Below are 20,345 nucleotides of genomic sequence, written 5' to 3'. Positions count from 1 at the left end.
TATGACTTTTCTTGTTATTTTAGTTGAGTTTGAGATGTTCGGGTGTAGATCAGGAATCCTTGGGTATATATTTTGGGACGTCTGGGTGTATTTTACTTCAATTGTTATTTTTTTATGAGGTGCAGAAACTCTATAGTATATTTTTGTTTTTAACATGGTGTATTTTGCAGTCCCTCTGTGTTGTTGATGACCAGCTTGTTCTCAAGGTTGGAATGACTTTTAAAACCCTTGAAGATGCTGCAAAATTTTACAAGGACTATGCCAAGACTGCAGGTTTTTCTACAAGAGTTCGGAGCACAAATAAGAAAGGAAACGAAATTAAGAATCAATTGATTACATGTAGCAGAGAGGGAAAATAGAAATCTAAAATATCTCCGACCAAGAAGACAAATCCCACAGCTGGTTTAAATTGTCCTACAAGAATTTATATACACACATTGAAGGATGTTCGTGCTTGGATCATTTCGAAGGTCATGCTGCATCATTCACACCCTTGCTGTTCAACTCAAGCAAAGATGCTAAAACAGCACAGGGAACTAAGCATGTCTGTTCGTCGTACAATAGAGAATAATGAAAAGGCTGGTATCAGACCAAGCAAAACATTCCAATCATTCATTGCGGCAGCTGGGGGGTCACTGCGAGTTAAATTTTATTGAAAAGGATGTGAGGAATTACATCATTAGAGAAGTGCGGAATGTTTCGGAACAAGAAGATGCAAAGGAATTCGGAAAATATTTATTGAGAATGAAAGAGAAGAATCAGAATTTCTTTTTTGAGCTCGAACTCGAGGACGATCAATCGATTAAGCTTGCTTTTTGGGCCGATGCAAGGAGCAGAGTTGCCTTTGAGTATTTTGGAGATGTTATTTCATTTGACACCACCTAAAATACAAACAGGTAATATGCTCTTCTTGTTTATGATGCTAAATTAATTTTGTTCTATGAATCTGCTGCAAAGGTGTACATTGGATGTTCCTTGGGTGTATAAAATCATTATATGGGTGTATGTAATGATTTTCATTCTGCAATGTCGTAATTTGTTGCAGGTATAATTTGGTTTGTGGTTCTTTTGTCGGGGTGAATCACCACGGTCAGTCAACACTTCTTGGATGTGCTTTGATGAAAAACGAAGAAATTAAATCATTCAAATGGTTATTTCAATGTCGTTGCATGGGAGAAAATGCTCCCAAAGGATTTCTCACCGATCAATGCGCATCAATGAAAAGGGCTATAGAGGCTTGTATGCCAACAACAATTCATCGTTGGTGTATTTGGCACATCACGAAGAAGATCCTAAGAAAATTAAATGAGTACAAGGGACATGCAGAAATTGAACAAGAAATGAGCCAAGTTGTTTGGAACTATAATAGTAAAGATTCATTTGATAGGAATTGGAATGATTTTCTACTGAAGTATGGACTTGTGGACAACAAGTGGCTTTCAAGTAATGTTGTTTAAAATCTACAGCAGAGGTGTAAATTACATGTTTTTGGGTGTAAAATAGCCTTATTTGGGTGTATTCTGCAGATCTTTACGAAGATCATCATATATGGGTTCCAATTTATTTGGATCACCACTTCTGGGTAGGAATGAGAAGCACACAAAGGAGCGAGAGTATGCATTCATTTTTTAACAAGTTTATTACCCGGAATAGCTCGCTTATTCAATTTGTCAAACAATACGATAATTGCCTCGGAAGCAGGGAGCAAGCAGAGAGAGAATCAGATGCTACAGATTTTCATATGGTCATACCGTGTGCAATAAAATCCTCCATTGAAGCTCAGTTTCAACATGTTTACACTCATCAAAAGTTTAGGGAAGTCCAAGCACAATTCAGAGAAAAGGCAAATTGCATAACAAGATTAACGAATTTCGCTCTAGGCTATTCAGTATACGAAGTTGGAGAACAAGTTTCCAACTCAATATTCAACAAGTTTGTGGTTACTTACGACTCAGTAGCAGCAGAGGTAAAATGTCAATGCTTATTATTCGAGTCAAGAGGGATATTGTGCCATCACGCACTAAGCGTGTTAAGCTTTGAACGAGTAAGCCAAGTGTCATCGAGATATATATTGGAACGATGGAGCAAGAAGGTAAAGAGGCGATACACACACATCAAGAGCAGCCATGATGAGCCATTGTTGGAGCCAAGAAGCAAGAGGTTTGTCGAATTGGTTTTTCATTCGCAAAATATTTGTGAATTTACATCAGAATCAGAGGAGCTGACTGCCATTCTACACCGTGCGTACGATAACGTCATGGTTGAGATGGAAGAATTGAAAACCAAAAGGAATGGGACATGTTCGTTATCTCACGAAGATGCCAACTTGGAATCCGTTAACGAGCTTCAAAGCCCTCCAAGGGTTCGAACAAAGGACGTCCAAAAAATAGGCTAGGTTCAAAGTTGGACAACGGATTACAAATGCTTCAAAGAAGAAGAAAACGAAAGCTTTAAACGAGGTAAAAGTAATGTTCTTTAAATATGTGGCGATTGAGTTTAATTTTCTTATTAATAGTTTTGCTAATATGTGAGTTTATTATTTTCAGTTAAACCTCTTTGATGCTGCATCAGTGGTGCTTCCAAATTCCAGCCAATATCAAAGACGTGTTATGAATTATCAGTTCAAGCAACCAGCAGCAAGGGATAATTTTTTAGGTGTATAGTTACAGACTATGGGTGTAAAGCACTTTTTTTTGGGGTGTATCTCTAAATTTTATTGTGTTTTACATATATATATATATATATATATATATATATATATCGATTGTAGTTGTTTATGTTATAAATTATTATTTTTTTATTTGTTATGGTTTAGAGTTTAGGGTTTAGGAATCTAACATCAGGGGATAGAGGTTTGGGTGTATATTGAAGTTGTTGGGGTGTAAAATTCCATGTTTTGGGTGTATCGTAGGTTGGGTGGCTTAGGGTTAGGTTTTAGTGTTTAGGGTTTAGGATTTTAGGGTTTAGTGTTTAGTGTTTAGGGTTTAGGGTTTAGGGTTTAGGGTTTAGGGTTTAGGGTTTTTAGGGTTTAGGATTTTTTAGGGATTAGGGTTTTAGGGATTATGGTTTTATGGTTTAGGGTTTAGGGTTTAGGGGTTAGTGGTTTAGGGTTTAGGGATAAAACATCAGGGGATAGAAGTTTGGGTGTATATTCAACTTTTCTTGGGTGTATATTCAATTTTTCTTGGGTGTAAAAATTTATGTTTTGGGTGTATATCTGGTTTGATGTTTTCCTTCATATTTTAGCACCTATAATACAGATCTTTTAAATACAGTACAGACAGTTTAATTATGGAAAAAATTTTTATAATAAAACTATTTTATAATTGACAAATTTTTACAACATGTGTTCAATTTGTTACAAGACTACATAACAGTTACATTAATCAGTGTCAATATCATTAGAATCTATCTGACAATATGGACTCAATAACAATGAGGATGGTGTGGACAGTCTTATTGCATCACTCCCCCTAATGGCTTCAGCTTTGTGTTGATTCATTTCATTGAATAGAATCCGAGAAGCATATTATACTCTATAGTGGTCCACCTCGTCCTACAGTTTAAAAGAATATTCTATTTAATCAACTATGTTAATTGAGTAAAGTAATACAGAGTTATATAGTTTTAAACACATTTACCTGGGTCCAATTGTCCCACACATACTTTCCCCTTTTAATGTTTTCGGGCTGAATTATTTCAAATCACTTCATTACATAAATAGCACAGTCATAGCTGAAAACAACAAATAAATTAGCAAATTACATATAAGAAAGATTAATTTTTAGAGTAAAAGATTTATACCTTGTCTTTTGGTCTGAGATGTTAATGTATGGTGGTTCAATTTCCTTGTCCTTTCTCTTCAGAGGTGCCCCAGCATATACTCTTATTCTTGAAATTACATATCCCTTAAAACAAAACAAATCACTAATATATGAGTAAATTTAATAAAAGAATACACCCAAATCACTAATATATGTGTTATTATTGAACAGAAATACACCCAAATATTAAAATACAAAACACAGAAAAATAACTTACAATAAATTTATTTAGGTTCATTCTGTCATTGGATGGACATGTCTTGTGATATGGGTCAAGTATATAAAATTTTTTCTTTCTTGCATCAACCACCCATAACCACCAATGGTTTGAATAGCATACATGTGCAAAAATCTGAAGCATGTCCATATTGAACAATGTTTTAGTTTATTTGGCACATAAGTAAGGAATGGTAATAAGAAGTTTTAGAAACGAAAACTATCCAAGAAGGGAATAAACATTGGGTAGTCTTCCACCGTGAATGGCTTATTGGTTTTAGGCTGTAAAAATTCCCCATTTGGATGATTTCTAATAGCCATGTTCTGCAACAATTGTGAAACACCAAATGAAATACTGAAAATACACCCAAATGAATACAGAAAATACACCTAATTGAACACAGAAAATACACCCATTTGAACACAAAAAATACACACAAATGTAGACAGAAAATACACTCAAGATTCCTTGAAGTACACCTTACCACAATATCAGGGGGGCAGACAGTATACTTCTTCTTGAAACCTTTTAATGTTTTGCTGGTTAAGGATGAGACACATAATAGAGACAATCTAGAAAAAAACCCAAATCAATTTACATCAATCAACATTGTAATTACATTTCTTGATAAAATCATTAATGTTATTCTAATATTACCTTAGCTTCTATATGTGTATCGGCTTTGAGAGATACGAAGTGGACTTTTGACAAAATGTATCGATCTTAGGCATTGAGTGTGCAGACAGCGTCATACTCGTTAGTGCCTCAATTTGCGTATGTTTTAACACGTGTCACCCAAATGTAGCATTTCTCTTTCATTTCAGCCAACATCTCGTTGGTCCTCACAGGAGTTTCAAACTTTTTAAAACTTTGTTCGCCACTCTGCTTTTGAATCTGTGGACCCTTACCTTCTGTTCTCACCACACTGCTTGCTATTTTTTTCACCAGGTCCCCTAATTGTTCTATTAGGTTTGGCGTTTCAGGAGTTTTTGCCCTTAACCCCTCTTGCGTTGCTGCTTCTTCTTGGCTTGAATCAGTCAAGCCAAGGCTAAATGATGACATTGGACCTTCTTTAGGAATATATGATGCTGTCCGTGCCATCATCATCAGTGTAGCAACATCTTCTGGGGCTAGATTACTGGTGATGACATTTAACGTACTATAAGAATAAGAATAGACGATTGATATTGAAAACCAAATTTTACTCTGCTGAACTTACATTTTAGATGGAGCTGGTGGAAGTGTGGGTGTGCTTTCTTCAGGTTTTAGGGGTGGTTCTGGAGTACTGCAAGGTTACATTAAACGAATCATGTTATAAAAAAACTAGTTACAGAACAATTGTGAAGATATACACCCCAACAACGATAATATACACCATAACAAGGACAATATACACCCAAACAACAACCAAATACACCCCAAAATTATTTCTTACCTTTTTGTAGTTTCTTCATTAATTTTTTCACTTGGAGACTTTGCAGGGGTTGGTTCATTTTCTGGCACAGGGGTTGGTTCAATTTGCGGCACAAGGGTTGTCTGGGACAGAGGTAGATAAACTTGAATTGGAACTCTAAACAAGACAAAAATAAAAGGTTAAGAAAGGCCGTGTAAATAAAATGGTTATAAGGTTGAAATTTAGTTGAAAAACTCACATTGAAAGCGCTTCAGTTTGTGACGGTGTCTCTTCTCGCACAACGATCATGTTCTCTTCAGCTGGGTCATTTACTGATTCTTCTACTAGACTCAACCTGAAATACACCCAAAGAAACTCAAAATACACCCCAAGCATTCAAAAGAAACACAGGCTTTGTCTGTTGAGAACTTGCGCACTTCCAGTTTTTGCTTTTTTTTTCCTGCCTTTTTTTTTCTTGAATAAAACAGTAAAGGACTTTTTTTCTAAAAAAATACATATATACAGAATTAGAAGCAGAAGGTAAAAAAAGATAAAAGCAACCATTATTAGAAAGAGAAATTACATGCTATCCTCTGGTTTGTTTATGCTGCTTTGATCTGTGTGTGCTTGAGACAAAGGATCATTACTTCCTAAGTTTACCTCCGGTATTCTAAACATACAATAGATATCATTCAGTAAAGATACCATACGATTAAATCAGGATAACAACATTTTATCAAATAAAGGTTTTTACGTTTCAGATGAGTCATAGTGACCTTCTGTCGATGGCAGGTTAGCTCCCTTCTTCCTGGAAACTAGAAAAAATTATTAGCAACCAAAACACCTTAAAATCGATAATATACACCCCAAACATAACAAACCCCTGTACAGCAGATTTTTCATTGTTTTTCTTCTTCTTAGATTCCCTTAAAAATTCTTATAATTCTTCAGTTCCAATTTCAGATCTGACAGTACATGCAGAAAAGAACATATTAACAAATATAATTTTGTTGATAAACGGTAATATAGCTTTCAAAGTACCCTACCCATGATAGGATGGAGTTTGTTCAGGTGGTGAATCCTCAACAATGAGCTTTTTCTTTTTCTTTGTTTTTTGTTTTTCTACTGCTGATGATTCTTCGCTTTTGAAAGTTAATAAGAAACGCTATGTTAATACATTAAATTTTGAGAATAAACGAAAAAGAAAGCAATGATAATTTGAGAACATTACTGATCCTTCGACTCAGTTTCTGAATCGGAATCCTCTTGAATCTTCTTCCTTTTTTTGGATTCCATTTTAGAAGGCAAATAATTATTATTAAAAAACACCCGAAAAGTGACAAAATACACCCTAAAAGTGACGAAATACACCCAAGTACGTTACTTACTTTTTGGCTGTTCGGGTGGGTTGTTTTCTTTTTGGTTCTTCTGAGTCTTGTTCAGTCTCAGACTCAGAGGAAGAATAGACTTCAGCTTCAGATGTTTCACTTTTAGATGATGATGATGGACTTGCCTTCCCTTTTTTTGTTTTTTTTTCTTCCTTTTCTTTTTTTTTCATTTGTTTCAATTTCTCTTTTGTTTCGGCCATCTTTACAATTCCCTGAAATAGTAGAAATGTTAGTTAACAGCATCCACGTAAATAAAATACACCCAAGGTATTTCGTTCACTTACCATATGTCCATCCATTTCTGCTCTCATCCTTTCAACCAACTGCTCTTTATTCCAGTTGGCAATCCAGGGTTGTGCAGCTCTTTGTTCTCCTTTCTTTTCTTTGTTTTTTGATAATTGGAAATAGACTATCATCAAGGCAAATAGGCAGCCATCGATTGACTTTTTCTTTTTCAAAGTGTAATTAGTTATGCCCTTGATGATGAAATTTAAAACATGGGCTCCCCAATTGCCCTCAATTATTCTGTCCATCTTGAAAATTGGAGCTAGGTGCACAGGAGAGATTTTGTTCATTGTGGTTGGCAATAGAAACGCCATCTGTATATAGAGGATGAAAATCCTCTTGAACATGAGGTGATCTTGTTCATTTCCAATCCCAATACTCATCATCTCATCCGTCAGACTTTTTAGAGTCTTGCCCTAGAATCTTTTAAAAATCTATTTGTTCTCTTTAGAAAGTTCTTTATAACTGACTTTCACAGTAAATAGATCACCTACAAAAAAGAAAACAAGTTAAACTGAAAATCACCTGAAATACACCTAAACATCACTCATATACACCCCAACATCACTCACCCCAATATCACTCATATACACCCCTATACCACTCATATACACCCTAACATCACTCATATACACCCCAACATCAGTCATATACACCCCAATATCACTCATATACATCCCAACATCACTCATATACACCCCAATATCAGAATAACATATTACGAAAAATGGAAGTACAGAGGTTTTTTGTAATAAGTTACCTGATGCGTTGAGGCCAAGTGCAGTCCCTATTGTACTTCGTTTAATTCTAAACGAACTGTAGCCGGTTTCAAGTGTATTTTTCTCCAATTTAAAGGAGTTAGCCAACTCCTTTAGTAGTTTGTGATGCACTCTCATTGGTGGGATGTGCATCATTCTCCCGAAACCTAAATCCCAAACAATTGCTTTCTTTTCCTCGCTCATTTGTTCAAATTTTTCACTAAACAAATGGGTTGCACATTTCAAGTCTTTGATTTGCTGTAAACAAAGAAAAATTAGAGTCATTAGAATAAGATATATTTGTATTAGGAAGTTGACTTGTTCTAGGACATATATTTTTGTGCTTACATTGTATTTTTTTACATCCTGATTTTTGCTTGCCATTTTTACTGCAATGAAAAAGAGATGCTGTCAACAGATAAAAAATACACTAAAAAAATCAGAGACATACACCCATAGATCAGTCAGATACACCCCATTCTGCAATGACAATGAGATGCTGTCAATAGATAATAAATACACCCAAAAATCAAAGAAATACACCCATAGACCAATCAGATACATCCTATACTGCAATAAACATGAGATGCTGTCAATAGATAAAAAATACACCCAAAAATCAGAGACATACGCCCATAGATAAGTTAGATACACCCAATATCAGCCACATACATCCAAATCCAGTCCTATATCTATTTTGTTTTTTTTAATTAAACGAAGTTATATGAGTTGAAAATCATATTCAATTCAGCTAAACATCAATAAAATGACACTACATGATCAAGCACAATTAGAATAATAACTGTTAGACTTCAAAACTCTTTATATATATATATATGTTGAGTTAAGAAATTAACTAAATTAATTAATGATGACAAACATTATTTTTGGGCAAAATAAATAATTAGTGTTGATTAATTATATCTACTTATTAACTAATTGTTTATTGTTGCAGGCCAAATGTTAATAGCCCAAAAGGTATAAAGACAATGCAGCAAGGCTAATGGGTAAAGACCAAACAAAAGCAAAGAATAAAAGCCAAAGAAATCAGATGGGCCTAACGGGTTACATGATCCAAGCCCGAATTGATTTTCATTTCCCTCCATAATGCTTCAACCAATGCAACGTTCTTCTTCCTTCTAATCAAGTCACATCAAGATTTCAGAAAAAGCAAGAAAGAGAAAGAGAAGAAAAGCTTCTTCCATAAGCCATTAACCAAAGAAGCAAGAAAGAGAGATTTGAAGCTTGAAGCACAGAAGCTAAAACAGAAATTCCAAGCTAAATCAAGCTTAAGAAAGGTAAACCATATCATCTTGCATGAATCAGATCTTCATCCTTTCTTCCCTACTCTCTGCTCTATCCGAAAATGGCTGTGAAGGGAAAATTGCTATCTGCCCTATTCTGCTGTGCATCTACGGTCTTAATCAAGACTTGGGGACCAAGTTGGTATTCAAGGGTTCAGATTTTAGTTGACTATTGGAAAACAAGTTCAGTTACATATTCATGGCTTTCGGTCAAGTTGAAAAAGTCAGAAGGAAAGGTTCCAATTTGATGATTGAAAAGAAAAAGTGAATCTGTGGTTGGTGAAGCTCAAGGCTCAAGATGTTGACCTTGGAGGAAGAACCAAGGAACATGCAGGGAGATAAAAGAAGAGCTTGCTGTTCATTCAAGGTAAGGAGAAAAAACCAGAGTTTGAGAAGTTGAGTTCTGTGAAGTATTCCCTGTGAAGTTCCTCTACTTGGACAATGCTCTCTATCAAAGAAGCATTCTGCCAACACTGAAGAACAAATTCAGAGGTTTGCAAAGCTGGTTTTTCACATAGCTTAGAGGTTGTTGATGAAGTCAATCTCCTTCATGTTTTTCTGATTGTAATGTACTTTTCTAAGCTTATCTTTCTGTAATTTCTTGAGAGAAAAGGCAAAGTGAGAAAGCTTAAGAAAAAGCCATGAGTGAAAAGGTTGAGAGATACACTTGAGAGAAAAGCCTAGAGTTAATTTTCAGATTTCTGTAGGTTGGTTAATTGTCTTGTATCTTGTACTTGTTTGGTTTCCCTTTCTTAGTTGGGTTAGCACTAAGAGAAGATAGTTAGGTGTTAGCATAGCCAATGTCAAGTTAGGCTAGAACTTGAGTGTGAAATTGGTGTATGTAATACTGTTAACTATAGTGAAATTCTTCCATATTTGTGGAGGAGACTGGATGTAGGTTGCATAGCACAAAGCAACCGAACCAGGATATATGCTGGTGTTAGCTTCCTCTTCTCTGTCAAGTTCTGTTTTCTGTTTTTCATGAGACAAAAATAAATTGTCTCATAAATTTCCGCTGCTGTGTTCAAACAGAATCAGATTCGTAGCTCTGCTTAAAAAGGGGTCAAAACAGCAACTGTAAAAGGAAGGCATAGATTCAACCCCCCTTCTCTAAGCCTATCACAACCTTCAATATATATATATATATATATATATATATATATATATATAGACACACACACCCCACAATCTACCATATACACCCGACAATCGGCCATATACACCCAAAAATCAGTTAGAAAAGGAAGAGTCTTTCATGTAAACATGGACAAACCTACTTAAAAATATGTAAACATGCAGAAAATATGTACCAAACAGATCAAAATCCTCGTTAAAGCATTCACTAGAAGTATGTAAGATAGCATAAACCAACAACAGTTTCATCAGAATCGTAAAACAAGAAGAATAGTTAAACCTAGAAGAACCTAGAAGAAACAGAGCAAGAAATAGTAATGATATAGTGCTTCGATTTTGAAATCAGAAACAAATATGCGAAAACCCTTGAAGAACAGTAAAACAGTATGTTACCTGGATAATGTTTCTTCCTTTTTTCTATTGATTTTTTATGGAGATTTCTATTTTTTGTTCTTGATTTCTTCTAATATTCACGAGCAGTTCAAACGTTTCTTCATATTTGTAATTTGTTTCGAATGTGCTTTGAAACTTAACGGTTTGCGTTTTGTTTGAGGGGGAAGAGGAACAGTGCGCCATAATGAACGTGTTTTGGAAAACGTAACTATTGTGTGAGGCGCGTGCGTTTGACGCTCCATACTAAGGAGTGAGTGTGCGTGGTTTCTTTCTGGGTTGGGCCAACTTGTAAAGCTTGTAAGCTAAAAAGACTTGTATATATAGCATACCTGATTTATTTATTCTAATTATTTACATAAAAGTATTTTTATACTAAAATAATAATTAAAATATAAATAAATATATTAAAGAATTTAGCAAAATATGCCAAAAATTTGTTGATTTCATCTATTAGTTTTGCATAAAAACATAATTATCTTGTGATTATTTTATATTCTATACAAAAGAAAATTGAATTGAAATCTTATAAATAGCTCAATAATAAAGAGTATTTTAAAAACAAAAATATATATACAAAATACAAATCATCTTTTTAATTCCCATTATATATGCAAAATATATGGTAAAAAAGCAAAAACTTATGTTCCTTAAAAAAACATGCATTTATTTATATTTTGTTGGTGATATATGGATTTATTTAGAGTAATATCCAAATTAGTCCATAAAAAAATTTTAGGGAGAGAATTTAGTTTTTAATAAATTTTAATTACTACATTAGTATCTAAACTTTTATTTCATTAGACATATTAATTCTTAAATTAGATTATTCATCTATATAAAAGAATTGATATAAAATTTTTAAAAAATTTTAAAAACTAATATGTTTTTATGAAATAATGATAGAAATTAATTTGTCTGACTTTTTATTAAAATTTAACATCAGATTTGATATGTCTAATAAAATAAAATATTAAATTTTATTGAGAGTTTGACTAAGTTTTTTGGGGACTAATTATTGAATTTTTTTCTATTATCAAATAAAAAAATACTTTATTTCTCCAAAAAAATTATTCAACTTTTAATTTCTTGAATCCAACTCTTTTTTGTGGGACAAGTTCGTCTTGTTTCAACAAATTTCAAATATCTATACTTCTCAACTCCTTCTGTATTTTTAATTTGGAAAAAGTATTTACTTTTGATTCTGTGCTTTTAATTAAAATATATATATATATATATATATATATATATATCATAATTTTAATTTTGAAAAAATCTAATTTGATTTAATTTGAATGAGAAGAAAAGTTGAGGAGTTGAGTACTAGATAGACAATAAATATGATTTCTTCAATATTACTAGCGGCAATAACAATCATTGTTAAACTAAACTAAGTTTTTTTAAAATTAAGTGGTTAAAAAATACTATTTTTATATATTTTTATATACTCTTATATACTCTTAGAGACCATGATAATGATTATTATTAAAGCCAATGATAATATCCGGTATTCAACTTTTCAATTTTTCTTCTTATTGAGTGAAATTTGCTAAAAACTGTGACAAACTCTATAAAAATAAAGAAGTTCAGAATCCGGCTAGGACGAACTAACCTAAATGCCAAAAAAAAAGTATTTCAGAAATTAAAGTCTACTTCATTTTGTTTTGGAGAAATAAAGATTTTTTTATTTTAGCATAGAAAAAAATCCCTAATTATTTGCCCAACCCTTTAACTTTTATTGTTTTTTCTATTTCATTTAGGGCCTTTAGTATTTCAGTGAAAAGTTGGGAGATTAGATTTTAGAAGGGAGGGAAAAGCAGCATGCGCAGGCCCAATGAAGTTTTGATGCTAGGCAAGCCATATTCAATAACCCAACAAGCTTTGAAAAAACAAAAACCTGGGAGGCGAAAGAAGTTAACTGTCCAAAAAAAAAAAGAAGTTAGGAACAGCGATGGAAGATACAATTTACAAAGTAAAAATCAAATCGGTGACGCAGAGGATGTGGTAGCAGCGTCAGCGTCACCTTCATAGCCGCCTCCGAGCGCACAGATTTTGTTCCAGATGTGGTCGGACACGGGCACAACTGAGAGCCTAGGCTGCCTGAAGAGAGCGAAGCCTTTCATCTCAGGATCCCCTTTGATCTCCTTGAGGTCCACCGGCCTCCGCATCTCTCCCACCGCCTTGACATCGACAGCACCCCCGGCGTCCCCCTCTTGGTACCACTGGCGCACCACTGTGACAACTCCGACGATGCGGCGGGCCTTGTTGCCGGAGTGGTAGAAGAAGCAGAGATCGTGGAGGGACATGGACTTGAGGTAGTTCTGGGCCTGCCTGTTCTTGACTCCATCCCACTTGGTTATGCCTCCGTTGGCTGCTTGGTCCTCCCACGACCACTCAGACGCCTCTGTTTTCAGTAGATAGTGCATCTTTCTCTCCTTATTTCTTGTTAGGACCGAGTGAGTAAATGAATAAATACGTGTTGGCAACCGTGCCCTTGCCCCTCTCCTTCCCTGGCTGGACTGGACTCTTCTCTCCAACGGGTTACGGGCCGCTTCGTTGCTCAGATTTCCGCTCGATGTATTTATTCCATAGTTGTGAGTACTAGGGGTGTTCAAATTCAAACCGATCCAAATTAAATGTTTATCTAATTCAATCCAAACCGAAAATAGATTAAAACCGAATTAATTCAGATTTGATTGGATTATATTTTTTGCAAACTGCTGGATTTGTTCGGATTTTGGATATACTTTTTATAATCGATCCAATCAAATTCAAACCGCACAATGTGCTATAATATTATTATTTTATTATTATATTTACAATTATATTTATAACATGTTCAATTTGTTATACATTTTTCTATTATTTATGTAATATTATTATTTAATAAATATTTTATATTTAAAATATTATTTATTTATTTATTTTAATTAACCTATAATTTTATTTATATTATTATGTTATCGTTGGCTTTTTAAGATATGTTAAGACTTGTTATGTCATTGTTGATTATTTAAAATTTGATGTTAATACTTGTTATATGTATTTAATTTTTTTATTTAAAAAACCACAAATCCAAACCGATCCAAACCGCTTGTAATCGGATCGGATCGGATTTTCAAAAAGAGTTCATCCAATCCAAACCGCACTGCACATAAATTAAGTGTTCGGGTCGGATGACTTTTTCCCTTAAAATCGAACCGAACCGCACCGCAAACACTCCTAGTTGTAACTTGTAAGAATTGAATTGATATGTTACTAATTGAATTGATAAAATTGGTCTTATTCAAAGTTGTGAGAACTGGACCGGTCAATAAATCGATAGAGTAACTGATTCACTAGTTTAAAGATTTGACCGGAATTCAACCGAAATTTAACCGGTTTAATTAAATATGAAATAAAATTATTAAAAATTATACATACAATGAAACATATAGCATGACCTTTTTTGTTACCATAACAATATCTGATAAATAAACTAAAATCTTATCTCTTCTTATTCTTTTCAAAATTAAAATAAAAAAAATCTAAACCAACGTTTAATTTCCTAAATTTAGGGTAAAAGGAGAAATTAAAGAAAGAAATCATCGTAGAATTAACAATGCTAAAATGGAAGGAAATAAAGATGAGGGCATGAGGATGAAGATTTTATTCTGTTTCTAGGCATGTCTTTTGCAACCTTTCTACTGGGTCTAACAAATTTGTATAAAGAAGCTGTAACACATGTATGTCCTCATATGCAGATCAATGTAAAACACCATGAAAAAATTAATCATATCACTACCAACTCTAATTCAGAAGCCAGAACTCAGAACACAACAAACAGAAAAAAATATCAACTCACCCTAATTCAGATTCATAACACAACAAACAGAAAAAGAAACAACAACTCAAGAATCAGATCTTAGATTTTAGTAACTCAGTAAAATTAACAAAATACACGACCATAAATTGAAGCAAACAGAGTTGAATCTTAAAAAATAGAACCTCAAAATCATAGAAATTAACAAAAGAAAAAACTAAAGCAGATCTATCAACGACAGAGGAACCAAACTGACGTGACGGAGGAACGAAACAGACGGCAAGACTATCGGCAAGGGGGGAACGGCGAGACAGACGGGATCGAGCAAACTTACCAACAATGGAGGAATCCAGCCGACCGCGCTTCGATCTGTAAGTCCACACGACGAAGATGAAAACGATGTAGAGAAGACGAGGATGGACGGCCAAAGGCGACGACGTGGAGGAGACGAGAAAGGACGGCCAAGAGCTCGAAGCACCCTTTATCTGTCACTACCGACAGCGAGGCACCCTCTGGCTGACGAGAAGAGTTCGGCGACGACGGAGGCGGTGACTGCTGTTGGCTGAGAGAGAGAAGGGAGTAGCGCCGTTGTGGGTTAGGGATTTTGTGCCATTTTGGTGAGTGAGATTGATAAGAGTGAGCGAGAAGGGAGAAGAGATTGGGGCATTTGGGGTCTTCATGCGTTTTTGTTTTTTTTAACAAAATGATACCGTTTTTTATGTTGAATGGAAGAACCGGATCTTCAAAAAAACTAGACGGTTCATCCAGTTTGACGGTTCATCCAGTTTGCCGGTTAACCACCCGTTTAACCGGTTTTTTAAGATTGGTTTTGGACATTAACCGGACTGTCCAACTGACCGGTTTTGAATTAACTCAGTTGAACCGATCGGTCCGGTCCGGTTTTCAGAACTTTGGTCTTATCTAAATAAAAATTATAAAATAGTAAAAATTTTAAAATTAAAATTTAAGACATATATTTTTATTAATATTTTAAAAATAATCAATTTTTAAGAAATTATAATTAACAAGTTATAATTCAGTTATTATTAAATAAATAATAAAATTTTAATATTTTTATGATAAATTTTATTTTATTTTATTTTATATTAAAATATTTTTATATTTATTATATATTATATATATTTATTAAAAATAATATTAATAAATATTATATAATCATAAAAAAATAATTATATTATAATTAATAAAAATATTTGATATTTTTTATTTATACATATTTAATAATATTTATATTAATAATTATGAATGATAAAAATATAATTAATTTAAATATAAGTGAATATAAAATTAAAATAATATTAAAAAAATTTATTGTGCAATTATATTATATAATTAATAATAAGCATATGAAATAATAAGAAATAACATAGTTTATGGTCAAAAAGAGTGTGCAATATAAGGAGAATTTAAGTTCAAATAACATCTTCATCAATTTTAGAAATTTTTTTTGAATAGTTTAATTGGATTAGTTTTTCACTAATTTTTATCGAAATCTAATTCATCGATTTTTTAGTTGAACCAGTCAATTCAATTCAATTTTTACAACTATGATTTATTCATATTATTTCCGCCATCTTGTAATATTTATATGAAGTTAATTGCTATGCCCATTGTCTGGTAAAGATTAAGATTACTCTTTTTTGAGTAACTGAAAATAGGAAAATTGAATTGGGTGACAGGGTTAAATTTAGAAAATTATTTTAAATTTAAATATTAAATTGAATTACAAAATTAATTTGAATGATAATTTTAAATTAAATTATTATTATGTCAAAAATATTAAAATTAGCATAATATTTTAAAAATAAGAGTACGTTTAACTTTAGAAATTTATCTCTTAAATGTAGGTATTTTTAATTTGGGGAGAAATTTTTTTGTTAATTTTAAAGCTTTTTGCTTAGTAAAAATTCAATTACAAAATTTAAAAAAGTGTAAAAATTCCATTAAAAATTTTTAAATTATAAAAATTTAATAAAATTATAGAAACTAACAAAATAAATTAATCTTATATTTAGAATAAATACAGAGAATTAATTTTTAATTAATAAATATTAACTAATTTTTGTTTTATATTATAAAAATATTTGTTTACCCTTAATTATGGGGAGTTTAGAATTTAGAGTACGGTTAAGAATTTAATATTTAGAGTTTAAAAGTTAATTTTAATTTTAATGTGTATAAAATATTTATATAGTGTCTAATCATATTTGTCTTTTTAAATGACCATTCATGTAGTTAATGTAAAAAATTATTTTGATGATATGATCTTATATGATTAAATGCACATGTAAAATAATTTTAAAATTAAATAATTTTAAAATATTAGTTAATATTAGTTAAAAAATAATTTATTCCCTAACTGAATTCATACATTTAATATTTAAAATTTTGTCAACAATTTTCGTTTGATACCATGTAACTTATACCACTTTTGCAATATCAAGAAAAATGTTAAGTATTATTAGATTTTTTCTCAGAAAAATAACGTAAGATTGACGGTGCTAGAATTATTGTTGAATTATTGGAGCTCTTGCACCTACAACCTCAAATCCACATCTTCTTCGGACTTGACGGCTCGACTGGTGGCCGAGCCTGACAACGGCCTCAACGTGGAGGTGCGGAGGCTGCTGGCAAAGAACGATCCCAACTTGTAATATGCGATTCTTGTACAGCGCTGAGGCGGTCTCGCGCCAAACCGCATCGGGATCGACGACTGAAGCTGTAGAGCCATTGACGGCATCCTCCCCACTTTGTTGAGACTGCTGAGTTGCAACCTCTAGTTTCTGTGTGTAGAACTTCTATGTAACACAAGTTATTATGATTAGTACGATAGATATACAGTTAATCTCTAATAATTTTATACCAGAAGATCAGATGCATGTTTACTCACATAATGGTTTTAAGACTGCTGATAAACAAATATCGTTTTGTTCTCCTTCAGTGTGTGAGTGTACTTGAATGTCTCCGCTAATATCATCTCACAATCCAATGATTTCGACTATATATGTTGCATTGAAACAATATGATTAGGATGCTTAGTAATAAAATGTAAAAGAATATAACTAAGTTATTAACAGAGTTAAAGTCACTACACACCAGGCTAACTTTAGTCTTCATGAAGGTTGCTGAGTCGCCAGTATACTTAAATGATTTAGTGGATGTCCTGTTAGTTCTGTTGGTGAGACACCGATGCCTAAACTCCTCATCGGTCTTCTAATAAACAAACAGAACCTTCTTTATTTCTGATAAATTCAATGATACTCAACAATTTTTTTTGTAGTATATCTCACCTTTTATGTATTCGTATAATCGTATTAAATTAGATTAGATATCTTGAGCGCATTATCATACCATCACTGAATGTTTAACATATCTTCAATACCTAAAAGTTTTCAGAAATTTCATAAAGAAATTGACGTTATAGTTACTGAAAACCGGGCAGGATTTTCTATTGGTATGTGCACTTAAAGAAAGATGTCTTCCTACGGATGCCGATGACAAGACAAAACAAGCTAAGGAAAGGGGAACATATGCGCATATCACTACGTTGAGTTGCTAGATGACTGTGGTTTCAGATCTGTGCTTCTTAAAACAGGACAAGTAGATTGGGCCAGGAGTTCTCTGCGATAACTTATGAACATGTTCCACCTGTTTTTACCTCTATGCTAATTCTTAAGGATAAAATAGTTTAATTATTTTTCGATTGTGATATGTTAGAATATACAAAAATGTTATTTGTATAATAAAATTAATCATTAATGTATTTGTGTATAAATATATGTGTGATTTAATTTATTTTCAATATATATTTATATTCTAATATATATTTTATACTAGTGGCTGACACGCAAGTAAGTAACATGGTTGTAGAATATATTTAGAATATTATATATTAATATGATATTTTGGTATATTGAATATTAATTTTATATTTATTTAAACTAAAACTTGAAAGAGTTTAAAAATTTGAAGCTTTTCTGTGTGTCTGCCTGCCTACAAAAGTGTGTTCACTTTGGAAATTAAAGTGACTTTGGGTCCATGATGTTGGTTATAATATGCAAAACAAGTTGAAAGGTTTACACCGGATACTTAGCTAATGCAACGTTTACACCGGGTACTTGGCTAATGAATCATGAAAAGATTACATTCCAAGTTTTCAATCTGAAGATTATGTCACTAGAAAAACTTATTACACACTGGTTTACAGTATGAAATTTCCCGAAACTGAAACAAGTGATAATTGGATTTTTATTGTTCACGGCTTTTGCTTCTTCTGTGTGTAGATATAGTCTATGTGGGCTGCAAGTGTTCTTCTCATCAAACACTCTTCTTTGCCCATGCCTTCACAAGTGTCCTTCTCTTCCAAAACCTTCAAGATTTAAGCATATACAAGACAAGGGCTCATGATGATTTGTAATTGTTATGTAATTGGCACTTGTCAGTAATAACTCCCGACAGAAAAAGTACGAACCAATTAAGGTTTAAGATTTATGATTTAAAGTCTAGAATTTAAAATAAAACAAAATAATTTTAAAAAAATTGGGTGAAGTATTATTCTTCTGAATAAATGAATGAATGAAACAAACTCACCTCATTTTGAATATTGCTTGAAACATCAAAGCAAGATGCAGAGACAGGAGCAGTGGCAGGGGCAGGGGCAGGTCTGCCTGCATATGCGAGGGTTAACAAGAAAGAGAAGAAGACGGCTGCCGTGCAAACGCTTTCCTTTTTCATTCTTTGCTTTCTTTCCACAATACTCGCTCAGAGTTGATGCCAATTTATAGACATCGTGTTCAAGGGGCAGAGACGTAACTTCAGTTGGACTCTTAGTTAAATAAAAGTGAGTAATTATAGAGTACAATAAAATCAAGTTTGAATAACTGCAGACTCTCATGACTTGCTTATTCTGTTCACAGCCAATGATTGTGATTGGCATTCAACCATAGTGGACACACTCTCAAGGCTAAATATGGGGACATAAAATGTGACAAATGAGTTTTGTATTAAGTCAATGTATATGTAATTATCAGATACAGATATCATTACTATCGAATAGTTTTTCGCGTTATTCTAGATTTATCCTCATTTCTTGGGGGAAAGAAATTGCTTAATGGTTCAATGACTTCTTCACCACCTTAATTCCTTAAATATATTTTGTTAAAAATCATCAAGGGAATAAAAATGGCAAGTTATTAGCAAAGTCACTGGCACGGTGGAAGGTACTTAATAATGAAGATAGAAAAGTGATGTTGTATTAACGATTCAGAATAATAATTACAAGAAAATTAGAGCTATATGAGTTTATAGTATTATTTGAAGAAAAAATAAACCAATAAAACATATATGAACTAAGATAAGAAAAGAAAGGGAAGCAGAAATGTAACAATATTTGTTGTGCATGAATGAATGAAGAGAAGAATTAATTAGAATAGATACAAGAAATTTGATATAATCAGAAGAGGGGAGAACCGAATGATAAAATGGCACTATACCAGGCTCAAGCTATTCTGCATAATCCTTCTATTTGGTATTTATGATGTGTCCTCTTATGTTTCTATGCACGTCTAAAGAAGGTGGGTCAGCAACCACGTGTTTCTGTTCTGTAACTAACTTTAGAATTGCTTGCATTAGAGTGCTCACTCTCATCCAATTCTGTTATTCTCTTTATTACATTACCTTCTCTATTTAGATCAACCATGTTCTCAAGGTTGAGAGCAGAGTATAGTCTAGTCACGTCTGTAACTGGTTCCCATGATGTTTCTGCAGTGTCCCCAATTTCCTATTGCACATGGACATATTGTTCTGGTTTTCCATGTTTGAGAATGGTGT

General features: G+C 32.9%; 3 protein-coding genes across 3 annotated transcripts; all 3 read right to left on the bottom strand.

Annotated features, from left to right (window-relative positions):
• Nucleotides 1-4,720: 4,720 nt before the first annotated feature.
• Nucleotides 4,721-7,421, bottom strand: LOC130980582 (uncharacterized). The gene is made up of 8 exons (XM_057904242.1): nucleotides 7,107-7,421; nucleotides 6,823-6,907; nucleotides 6,189-6,249; nucleotides 6,018-6,104; nucleotides 5,694-5,789; nucleotides 5,477-5,611; nucleotides 5,261-5,326; nucleotides 4,721-5,179 (listed from the first exon to the last, which is right to left on the bottom strand). Exons 1-8 carry the CDS (start codon nucleotides 7,419-7,421, stop codon nucleotides 4,807-4,809), a joined length of 1,218 nt encoding a protein of 405 aa, XP_057760225.1. The 3' UTR covers nucleotides 4,721-4,806.
• A 5,012-nt stretch (nucleotides 7,422-12,433) lies between these two features.
• Nucleotides 12,434-15,012, bottom strand: LOC130979273 (uncharacterized). Its single transcript, XM_057902677.1, has 2 exons — nucleotides 14,830-15,012; nucleotides 12,434-13,337 (listed from the first exon to the last, which is right to left on the bottom strand). Exon 2 carries the CDS (start codon nucleotides 13,117-13,119, stop codon nucleotides 12,673-12,675), a length of 447 nt encoding a protein of 148 aa, XP_057758660.1. The 5' UTR covers nucleotides 13,120-13,337; nucleotides 14,830-15,012; the 3' UTR covers nucleotides 12,434-12,672.
• Nucleotides 15,013-18,565: 3,553 nt separating this feature from the next.
• On the bottom strand, nucleotides 18,566-19,250 carry LOC130979396 (phytosulfokines-like). Its single transcript, XM_057902830.1, has 2 exons — nucleotides 19,107-19,250; nucleotides 18,566-18,885 (listed from the first exon to the last, which is right to left on the bottom strand). Exons 1-2 carry the CDS (start codon nucleotides 19,248-19,250, stop codon nucleotides 18,772-18,774), a joined length of 258 nt encoding a protein of 85 aa, XP_057758813.1. The 3' UTR covers nucleotides 18,566-18,771.
• Between the last annotated feature and the right edge of the window lie 1,095 nt (nucleotides 19,251-20,345).

This window comes from Arachis stenosperma, chromosome 5 (genome assembly GCF_014773155.1).
Source record: "Arachis stenosperma cultivar V10309 chromosome 5, arast.V10309.gnm1.PFL2, whole genome shotgun sequence".
Lineage (NCBI taxonomy): Eukaryota > Viridiplantae > Streptophyta > Magnoliopsida > Fabales > Fabaceae > Arachis > Arachis stenosperma.
This window is presented reverse-complemented; position numbering and strand designations above follow the sequence as displayed.

Coding starts and splice junctions, on each gene's coding strand:
- LOC130979396 (XM_057902830.1), bottom strand. CDS start 19,250: ATGAAAAAGGAAAGCGTTTGCACGGCAGCCGTCTTCTTCTCTTTCTTG. Junction 18,886..19,106: donor CAAGCAATATTCAAAATGAG/GTGAGTTTGTTT, acceptor TAAATCTTGAAG/GTTTTGGAAGAGAAGGACAC.
- LOC130979273 (XM_057902677.1), bottom strand. CDS start 13,119: ATGCACTATCTACTGAAAACAGAGGCGTCTGAGTGGTCGTGGGAGGAC.
- LOC130980582 (XM_057904242.1), bottom strand. CDS start 7,421: ATGGCGTTTCTATTGCCAACCACAATGAACAAAATCTCTCCTGTGCAC. Junction 6,250..6,822: donor CCCACCCGAACAGCCAAAAA/GTAAGTAACGTA, acceptor AATTTTTTCTAG/TTTCCAGGAAGAAGGGAGCT. Junction 5,790..6,017: donor AACAAACCAGAGGATAGCAT/GTAATTTCTCTT, acceptor GGTGTATTTCAG/GTTGAGTCTAGTAGAAGAAT.